Consider the following 11,041-nt stretch of genomic DNA (forward strand, 5'->3'; position numbering starts at 1 on the left):
ATTTTCAGTTGGTCAAGGTTGAGCGTTTTACTTTTTGAAATGCCAAGACAAATGTGTTGACACACTGTTTACAGAGCGGTTACAACACTCTCTGGACAGGAGATGTCTGCCCTTGAAGCTGTACGTATGTGACATAGATAACAGGCCTTATCTAACCAGGGGCATATTATTTGTACCTGTAGTTAAATTAACATTTACACTAACATTAACATTTCTTCTTGTGTTACACCCCTGCTTTAGAGTGTTAATGTAACAGTCCTGAATCCTGCTCACTGTCTCCCCTTGTGGCTGTTATGAGTAAGTTCAACATGTGGACACAGGTGAACAACCCTGTGATGGTACTTGTGAAAGGTTTACACAGTTCCATCCAGAGCCAAAAATCAGACCTGAGCTGGTTTTGACAGCTTATGTTTGTAATGGATTGGGTCTGATCGGGTGTAAAAAAAAAAAAAAACTATTAGACATGTGTTCTAAGGCAGTGTTTCTCATTCTAATTACGCCATTGGTGTTGATTATCCTATGAATTATTTGTTTTATTGTTAATCAAGGAGGATAAAGGGGAACAGGTTGAAAGTAATGATAGATTTAAAGGTAGTGTTCGGGCTTCCCATGTTTCCAGCTTACCTACCGCCACTGATAACACATTAAAAAAACTGTACGCTATGGAAGTCGCTCCGGATAAGAGCGTCTGCTAAATGCCAGTAATGTAATAAACTGAAAAATATTTGAGAAATAAATCAAAACTGCAAAGCTGTCCCTTTTCAGGGTCCCGCTGGCTTCCGTCTCTCACTGTCACTGGCTCTCTCATCCTCCCGCTGCTTCCCCACCGGCTTCACTGTGGAGAGAAAAGATCTTTTATTGCTGATGCCCCTGACAGCCGTCGTTATGTCAATGTTGCCCAAGTGGGCCGGCTCACCATTCCCCACAGACAGACACCCATCACACCCTCAACCCACTTACCAGCCCTCGAACTCTTCTCCTCCTCCACAGCATGACCCCAGCAATAGAAATGATGGCCAAGAGAAAGATCGCTACCACAACACCAATTATGGCAGAAAGGGAAGAGTTTCCTGGATCTGTAATCAGAGACACAGTCAATCAGTGACACTACAAGAAAATATTCATTCCTTCACATCATTGTTGGGGTCCATTCTAAACTTAACTGAGTATTTCTGATACATTCCAATTAAATTCTTAAATTTGAAACTAAATAGGTGACAGGAAATAGAATTTGAATTCGCACTGAACAGAACTCAAATGCAAATGTAATACGTTTAATTTATCACAATAGGCAATGTTTCCTTTGATTTTTAAACACACTCCAACAGGGTTCTTAAACCACAATTACCTCAGTAAATATCCAGCTGTATAAATGGATGAAATTGAAAAAAAAAAAAAAGCTGTAACTGATGTAAGTCGTTCTCAATAAGAGCGTCTGCTAAATGCCAATAATGTAAAGAGATGAGATCTCGGGAAATGCTGAAAGGGATATAAAATGGGAATGGTGGTGCTGTGAGAAGCCTTGGCTTGTGTTTACTAGGGTGGTATGGATTTTTTTGGCTTGGTTTTTTTTTTGTGCTTGACCTTGGATTGTTTGGAGTGACCTGCTGGTCATCCTCACCCTGCTTTGCAGGACTACCTGGTATCTGTGAAGGATCTCTGGAAAATTTGGACTACCCTTAAAGGACATGAACAGCAGTTCAGCCACAGATGCAATGTCTGGAAGGACCTCAGTCCTTGATCACTTTGGTGAGCCAACTGCAAATGCTTCTGCGGGAAACTGTCAAGCCATGCACTGCAGTACACCTGTCTCTGGTTCAACCACAGCCCGGCTGGATGTTATTAGATTAAAGAATAACTTTAATCATAAACCACAATTCGTACAGCACCACTTTGTTTTCCTGGATGCTCTGCAGCAAGCAGGCGCTGATCTGCAAATCTGTGGCATTACTGGACATTCACACTCTCTCCCTGCTCCTGCCTTTACCCAGGTTGGTCTTTATCTCCTCCTCAGACGCAGGCTTGATAATATTCTGCTCCAGGCTGCTGTGGTCCACAATGCAGGTGTAGTTGTGCTCCTTCAGGTCTGCAGGTGAGACTGTCAGCCTGCTTCTCGTCTGGAATGTTCCGTCCTCATTGGACAGAGTCTCCAACAGCTCCACGTCCTCATGCAGGTCCTCTCCATCTTTCTCCCAGGACACCCTGATTCCTTTGGGGAAGAAACCGGTGGCAAGACAGGTGACAGGAGAGGAGGGGTCCCTCTGGAGCAGAAAGACCTCAGGAGGGACTGAGAGACAGAGAGATGGAGTCTTAGAAAAGGATGTATATTTCCTATTTATAATCCTGCTTTGGTAAACTTCCGCCAACAAAGCACACTAAGACTTTCCTTATATTTCAAATGAAGGATGTGAAGATCCATGGTATTTCAGGATAAATTAGCTTGATAACTAGCTAATTGGTTTATTTCTGTGTGATTGTCTGCCAGAATCTTTAGCTATTTTACTGTGAGACTTTCTCTAACACCTTTGAGTTCAGCAGTATGTGATCACATCATTTACAAGCTAGCATGAGATAACTTACAAGTATGTCTTATAGTTAGCTGTGTAGCAATCACCACTCAGCATCACTCAGCTATATGTACAGTATCAGCTAGTTAGCAACTACCAACTAGCCTGTGAAGAGCATAAATATTTGTATTGTAAGTTGATTAATTCTTATCGAGGCTCATGTAGTTTCCCTTGACAGTGCTGCACTGTAAATAATGCTGTGTGTTTGTAGTGTCTGAGATTCACAGGCGATAAATCACTAACTGTACCTTTCCTCTCAAGGCTCTCTCTGCCATAGCGAATAAACACATTCAATGCTTCAGTGCAATCATTCTCTAAAAAGACTTTCCAAGTTCTAGCCACATTTTCAGTAGCATTCCGCTCTTGCTTGACAAAGTGGTCCACCGCTTGGTTGGCAGCAATCCAGGTGAAGGTTCTCGTATCCAGAGTTAGGAAATCCTCCCCATTGAAACCGTACTGAACCCTGTATTGTCCGGTTTTCACCTCACCATCCAGTGGACAGCCAAACATGATTTGAAGTGTGCGGATTCCTACAAATATTGAACAGACACATGTGAGCACTCAATGACACACCATCACTGCTTTGCTCTGTTTTTGCCCAGAAACAGAAGAATGAGTGTGTAGCTTCAGAAGCCACACTGTGTGTCAGTATCATTTTGTCACTTTCAGCTTTTCCACACGTGGAAACCCCCCATCTCTGAGGTTGGGATTGTGTGTGTGTGTGTGTGTGTGTGTGTGTATGCGTGTGTGTGTGTGTTCATTCAGCAATAGCAGCAAATCACAAAGTACAGCCAGTGTCTCACCTTAAACTTTTTAACTTAAACTAACATTTTGTGTGTTCAAGTCTATCAAGATGGTGCATATGCCACAATCTCTCGGTTATTCTTGTTGGCATTACTTGAATATTACTTGATGGTTATATAACATTATATTATATGGTTATCAAAAAATACAGGCTACTATGAAATTAATTTAAGAATTAATTGGTTCAATTATTAATATTAATAACAATCTCTGCTGATGCAGTTTACCTTGATTCTGGGGCTCCAAATAACCTTTCCAGAAAGATTTCAAACCTTGCATGAAGTAATTCATTAGTTCATAGTACTTTTCCTTGAATGTCTCCTCTATGTTTTCTGCCCACTGCTGTCTGAGCTGTAAGTGTTTGATGTTGCTGTCAAAATACGCCACCGCGTCTTCATCCACAAGGACCACAGCAACAAAATCAGGGAACGCACCCAGTCCTGCGCTGACAATTAAATAGCCCTTCAAGAAGTGTGTCACTACAATAAGAGCAAAAAGAAAAGCTACATCAGACATATCATTTTTTAATTTGCTTTCCAGAAGAAAAAACTGAGACAGAAATGCATATCGATTTTTGGTAGTGTACAATATCTGATACAAAGGCATCTGCTAAAAGAAATGTTCAGGCTTCAAACCATATGTACACGAAATACGCAGTGAAAACTGGGAATACGTTCGTGGAACAGTGGACAATTGCTACATTCATATAATTTTTAGAGGGATATTAAAGATAAAATTCATACATTACACCTATACGACTGGCACGAATTGTACTATACCAGTAACCTTATTTGCCTTATAACGTAATTATACAAAACGCACACTTAGCCTTTGTCAAAATATTCTCCTTATTTAAATATTAAACAGCCACACTGAAATTGTCAGCAAAAATGATAAAAGTTGAGTTATACGACCTAACATTTTCCGCGATCTGAAGCACTTAAACTTACCAGCGTATGTCGCGTAAACGACGCAGAGCATTAGGAAAAAAATAACCTTTCCCATGTCGGGGGAAAAAAAAATAGTTTTACTTCATATTACTTTAGCACATAACCTTACAGGCTCTGGAACCTTCCAGAACAATGGAAGACAAACAAATGAAAGGAAAATGCCAGGCTAATTTCAAGACATCCTTAAAAACAGGCGGAGTTTCGAATATTAGGCAAATGTACTGACGCAAAACTGTTCTACAGGATCTTCTATTCTACATGGATAATGCGATTAAATGATTGGGCTGTTTTCAATATATGGCGTAATGAAGCACACACACACACACACAGTGTGACAGTTACACAGGACTACCCAAACCGACAGCTCAATCATATCTTCCTCTTGTAGCAGAACAGAATGCGCACTTCAAGAATAGGCGCAATAGCTGCGTCTATCAAGTTTGCTCGATCTGATCAGTATTGATATTAATTTAGGAGAATTATAAGATTGGTGAAGATGGATCAGGTTTGGTATTCATTTCAGCCAATCACAACTGATGAAGCCAAGGCATCGTGACACTTGAAGAGCAAGGGGCAGTTCCAGTGCTGGTTGTAGCCTAAATGTACGCATGTTGCGGAGCTAACACTGGGGGGAATATGCTAAAATCTCATTATGATTCCTTTTTCATGTAGCTAGGGCAACAGATGTGCTTTATACAACTGGACACACCTGAAGCGTCTCTCATATTTGTATAAGACGTTTCTGAACACTTTGAATTCTGAATTTGACAGTTTTGCCACCTGCCTCTTTTTCATTCGTGAATGTATCTTTCTCTTTCATAAAACCTTGTGTCAAATGACAGATTGAGGTTTCGTTGCCGAAGTACACATCTCCCGTGTCAATCATAATGACAATAAGCACAGATATCAGCGTATAAATATGTTCATTGTACAGCTATGGTGCATGATGGGGGCAGTGGCTGAAATTTCCCTCTGAGATCAAACTCAAAGGCCCCTAAGAGCAGGTCAAGGACAAGAGTGGTGACGGAAAGAAACTGTGGAAGAAACTGTGACGCTTGCGCTGTTCAGTGCTGTGACCTCCTGGCCTGGAAAACCCCTAAAGAGAATCCTGGGCCTGTATTCATCAAGCATCTAAGAATTTCATTGCAAAAAACACTTTCAGTACATAAAAAAAGTTCCTGACTAAGAATAGATGGTGGGAGGTGTTGGCAGTGTTTCCAAAACAAACATTTCATCACAGCAGGATAATGTGATCAGAAGGATGAACAACACAAGCTAAAGAAACATACAGCCAGCCGACTGCTTCCTGAGGGTACTTCCCTTTTTTAAAGTGCATCCAACTGATTGACTAACAAGCACTCGTTTCCCCAAGGTTCCACCATCCCAGCCACAGCACTCAGACTCCACTTTCAAAAAGGCCAACAACTTATCAGAATAATCGCAGATGTGATTCTTTATGTGGGTTGCGCAATATATGATCAATAGCAATATCAACAACAATAATAGATACAATATTTGCATCTGTGACAGCGCTGGCCCATTCACTGCACGCAACAGCAGAGGGAGCACAAGCACTAAAATCAAATCATTGATTTTTTTTCCACCTAAGGAGGGAACTAAAAGGGTTGTTTTCACTTTAAATGTGCAAGTCAGTGCGAGCTCTGTCATATACATTTCATTTAACAAAGGTAGCATTCAGCAGCCACAGCATTTCAGAATGCTGTGACCATTTTGCTCCTGAGAGAGCGGTTCATTTGATACTGTTTCAATTCCAGACACCTGGGAAAGGTAACACAGATCATGTTTACAGCATTATCACAAGAATGCATTTACACTTCAGTGTTCTGCTGTTTAGTTTCTCATTTTCACAGGGCAGATGTGAAATTTCCCAATATGCAGCCATTCCCCAACATATGACAACAATAACAACATCTATATTTGTCTCTGGCTTGCTGGCCAGGGTTCAAGAACAATAACACCAGCAGTGACGTACAGTGCACATTTCACAAATGGAAAGCATGCTCCAGAAACCCAGGATGCTGCAGAAAAGCAGAGTTAAGAGAAAACAACCGAAAAATGGAAAAAACGGAGAGAAAATAAAAGAGATACAGTGTTTGGTCATTAAAAGTTCACTTGGACATTTGTGCTAGAAGTACTAACTCTGAGAGCGGGTTTCATCCAGGAAAAACAGACTGGTGTCATTGGGAAGATTAGGTCTAAAGGAAAAACAATGTGGGAAGAGCAGGTTTTGGACTTGGTGTTCATGTAGTTTATCTAACACAGTAAGAGATCGACGGACAACTTAAGATCTCAGATAAGGTGTAACTGGTTCTTGCAGAAAAGGCAAAAATGAATGTGATCCAGAATTAGCTCAAGGTAGAGTTAGCATCCTGACACAAGACCAGGTCTAAAGGACTAACAGTGTGGGGTTGAGCATGGAGCATGGAGTATGCAGGTGTTTATATAGTTTATCTAACAGAAGAAGTTGAGAGGTAATCTGAGAACTGAAGATCTTAAATAAGGAGTAACTCGTTCCTGTTGTAGAAATGCAAATAATAACATTTAAGACAGTTATTTTAAAGTAGAGTTAATGTGCTGACACTGGTAAACTACACAGTGTATTTCTGTACATCATACACATCAGCTGAGCTCCGAGGTACCATCAATGGCAGTTATATTCTACTCATCAGTGTTTCATGAAGACTAAAATAGTCTAGAGGCATAGTTATTATTTGTCATATTTAGAATTAACCATCATGACTTTTAATTTATTTCACATGTTATGTGGTGTTGACTTAGCTTTGAACATGTAAGTGCTTATTGAACAAATAAATCAATTCTGAAAAAAGTCAGTATTATTTATGAACAGCTGTAATACCAAAATAATGATCTGACAGGAATAACAGATCGTATTAAAAAGAGGAAAAACAAGCAACAGATCCACGGACATATCAAATAGGTCGAACACACAACAGGAAGTCAACAGGATGTTCATGGTGAGCTGCAAGCCCTGGGCCACTACCTAAATAGCCTTCCTTTAGCTGCACAGATTTGGAACTGATACTGAGAACAGTCAAGAAACTTAGGGACTTTGAACCAGTGGGTGTCTCAGCTGCCTGATGAAAGACAAGGACCAGAGACAGAAAGGGCAGAGGGACTCTGGTAAGGAGTCAGGCTTTTGCTTTTTTGTGGTGCTCAGTCCCCTCCCTCCCCTGTTCTCTTTCCCTGGCTTTCTGTACCCCAAGTATCATATCAGTGACTTTACTGCTTTTTGAACAATATTTGGTTGTCAGTTGTTGCTCTCCGCACTGTGTGAGAGACCGATGCCTGTTCGGACAGGGTCTGTTGTTCTGCAGCTTTATTGCACTTTGCTCCTGCTTCGTAATCTGACCTGGATAAGAACGTCTGCTAAATGACCAACTGGCTTCCTAAGACTGTCAATACCATGAAATAGAAACCATTAAAAAATGCTGCATTCATGGGAGATTGATTGAAGTGTGTGTGTGAACAATACTCTGCAATACTCTCTTGCGTAAAGGCCTCAGCTCCTCCAAGTGCATTCAGCAGACGTGGGATATTTTAAGATTTATAAAGAAGCCAGAGAGAGGAATTATGTTAAAGGCATAACCTCTTGCTCATACATGGCTACTAGGTGTGTTAACCTCTTACCCCAGCTAACAGCTAGTAGCTCTAATTATAATAACTGTCTAAACGCACTGCCCCTACTTCTAAGCTCTGTGTGTAAGGTAAGCCTCCACCCCAGTATTGTATTCCTTGCCTTGCTACAATAAGGAGAGGGCTGGTGATGTGGAGAGGTATGGGGTTGGTTGGGGAAGGTAGAAGCACTATGGCAGCTGACAAGTGAAAAGCTGGGCCATCACCCACACCAAGAAATCCAGTCCCAATGTAAGAGCCCACGGTGCCCTGAGTCAACCAGACCCTGTGCCCCACCTCCCCTCCTTTCCCCGTAATGACCCCAATTCTAAACTGATCAGCTTTGGTCTCAATATTTTTCTACTAACATAACCGCTAAAGGACTGAAGTAGCACCACACTGTTCTTATCAAACACAACACATGTTCAATTCATTAAATGAATTATAGTGAAGCATTTTCATGAAACAAAAAATAATAAATAAAACAAAAAAGCCAAACACAATATCTAACATTTGACAACCCCCCAAACTGTAACATCACTAGCTCAACCTTCATGAAATCCCCAAAGAACTAACATCAACAATCCAATCATTTTTTTTTCTGTTGTAGTTGAGCAGCTTGTTGGAATTTCTGCTTCAGAAAAGGTTGCCTCTGATCTTTCTCCTGATGATGGACTGAAGATGAGGGGGACAAATAAAATCAAGTGACAGGCGTTCCTTACTGTTAAAGAGGAAATTGCACCTGGAATGGGGGATCACTGGGGTGGCAAGATTTCCTGTGTGGCCCACCCCCAGGCCACCCCATGTGACAACAAATAAAAAAATATATAAATTACATTACAGTACACACCCCTGGGGGAAAAACCCAAGCTTTACTCATTATTATTACGGTCTAAAATAGAAAACTATATGCTGGAAATCTGGCAACTTGTATGATAAGTCTGCAACACTTCGCCATTGTCATGGAGAGATGAAATAATGTTTCCATTCCGTTGCAGATGAGGAAGTGGCTGGACAAGCTGACGCACAGCAAGCATTCAGCTTTCACTGCCACACCATTGCTACTCAGTATCCTGCTGTTTATTTGACTATTTATTGCTGCATTTTCACAACAGCAGAAGTGAAATTTCCCTCTATGCAGCATTAGCCACTAGTAGTAGTAGTAACATTAACATTAACAACACCAGTAGATAAAGTATGTGTTGATCGGCTGTGTTTCACATTAATAATACATCACATTTATGTAGTAATTTTTCAATAATTGGCTGTGCTTACTAGGCAGGGATATAGAACAGTAATATAAATAGCAGAGTGCACGTTTCAGAAATGAAACGTCCGAAGAGCCAGGATGCCGCAGCACGGTACAATGAGAGCAACCACAAGGAGGCATTCAGAGTTATTGCACATTATGATGACATTCTGGCTGGACATTCTGAATCTTCAACAGCGTTTTCTTGTATGGTAAAAACAAACCCAGATTGAACTAGTCTAATTGCTAGTCTATTTTGCTAACGTTCTATTGCAACAGAAGATATCGCAGCTCCTTTTTTGCTTGTCAAGGAGGAGAAACTACTGACATTTACCTGTGCTTCCTGTAGCATCCTATGCTATGTAAAAGGTACAGAAATCATTCGTGAACATTTTGTTGTTGTATTTTTATCGGATGGTTGTGATGCTTAGTGTTTACACACTGCACAGGAGTATGGGACGGACAGATACTCCATATCCAGAACAGGACATAAGAAAGTCCAGAAAGCTGCACTGTCCTCAAACGGTCCTGTGTTACTGTCCTCCTCTGTGTTCTTCCTCACCACTGTCACCCTGGTCTCGCTTGATATGGGAAAATGTTTATGCAAAGTAATTAAATTTGATTTGAATTGTAAGTAATGGGTTTGTATTTTTCCTGCGTTTGCTGTCTAATTGATTGTGGATCCAAGTAATATCCTCCCCCACAGAAGTCTCAGCCTACCCATTTTAGAATGATTTGCTCAAAAATGTCGTCCTGGGACCCCAAACCCCAACCTCGTCAGGTTTATAGCCCAACAGCTGCCACTTTTTTAATATTCTGTGTTTATCAAGAGTTTGGCCAGTTCTGGGGCTTCTTGCAAAAATAACCGCAATGACACAACCAACACATTACAAACATTTTCTTCAGAACCACCTAACATCATCTCACCAACCTCATTTTGTATGTTATAGGGCCAAACATACCATTCTCACTTCTCTCTTTTTATCTTCTCCTGCATCTCCCTGTCAATTTCACTTCTGCTTTAGATGACTGCAGATGCACTGGTACCCCTTTTCTGTCCTTCTCACCAACAACAGGACCACTCACACACACAAATGTCAGATCACATCAGCACATTCCCTAATAAAATGCAGCTCTGATGATATAAAATTTACCCAAAGAAAGAGAGAAGAGGGCGGGGAGGGCGACATGCAGACTGGCAAGAACGTGAAAGTGATGGCGGGGAACACAGATACAGACTCAGTTGACTGGGGTTATTTTGCTGTGGCACACACCTCCCAGGCATATTACCAGTGAACAGCCATTTTGCGCCAGCCCTCAAGTCATGAGATGGCCGACACACTGAATGGATCTAGTTTTTGTAAATGCATGACAGACATGCACTGTCTCACAGAATAAGGATGTAGTGATCAGAATACAGATAAACTTACTGTACGGTGTATACTTGTTGCAAATTTCAAGTTTGAATTATTAACAAATCTTTAAAGTTATTAACAAACTGTCACAGTGGTGGTAGGTGGCAAAGGTCATCTTTATGCAGTGTGGCTCCCCCTTGGGTTTCTGCTTGCAGTTTTCTTTGTCTTCAGGTTTTATTTGTTTAAATATTTCCTGCTTGCAGTAAGAACCATGTGTTCGCCTACCATCCAACACAACAAAATCCCTTTCACCCAATTCGCATGTACTGCCCCACGTGGTCAGGAGTATTAACCCACTTGAAACACAGCAAGATGGAAATAAACCATACATTGGCTCCTCCTGATGATCAGAGCAGGGAAAGGGCCCGTCTGTAGAGGGCGCTGCGACACCTCGTATTTCTC

The 11,041-nt window shown here is 41.2% G+C and overlaps 1 protein-coding gene across 1 annotated transcript; it reads right to left on the reverse strand.

The window, feature by feature from the left end:
- Positions 1–25: 25 nt before the first annotated feature.
- Positions 26–4,370, reverse strand: LOC118796295 (BOLA class I histocompatibility antigen, alpha chain BL3-7-like). The gene is made up of 6 exons (XM_036555118.1): positions 4,322–4,370; positions 3,599–3,850; positions 2,816–3,097; positions 1,988–2,287; positions 961–1,076; positions 26–835 (listed from the first exon to the last, which is right to left on the reverse strand). The coding sequence occupies exons 1-6, from the start codon at positions 4,350–4,352 to the stop codon at positions 833–835; spliced, it is 984 nt and encodes a 327-aa protein (XP_036411011.1). The 5' UTR covers positions 4,353–4,370; the 3' UTR covers positions 26–832.
- Between the last annotated feature and the right edge of the window lie 6,671 nt (positions 4,371–11,041).

The sequence above is a fragment of the Megalops cyprinoides genome, chromosome 21, assembly GCF_013368585.1.
Source record: "Megalops cyprinoides isolate fMegCyp1 chromosome 21, fMegCyp1.pri, whole genome shotgun sequence".
NCBI classification, from domain to species: domain Eukaryota; kingdom Metazoa; phylum Chordata; class Actinopteri; order Elopiformes; family Megalopidae; genus Megalops; species Megalops cyprinoides.

What these genes read in the sequence shown, in the direction of transcription:
- LOC118796295 (XM_036555118.1), bottom strand. Translation starts at nt 4,352, where the DNA reads ATGCTCTGCGTCGTTTACGCGACATACGCTG. An exon ending in AGAGAGCCTTGAGAGGAAAG is followed by an intron (nt 2,288 to 2,815) that starts GTACAGTTAGTG and finishes TCTGTCTCTCAG; the next exon opens with TCCCTCCTGAGGTCTTTCTG. An exon ending in GGAGATAAAGACCAACCTGG is followed by an intron (nt 1,077 to 1,987) that starts GTAAAGGCAGGA and finishes CTCTGATTACAG; the next exon opens with ATCCAGGAAACTCTTCCCTT.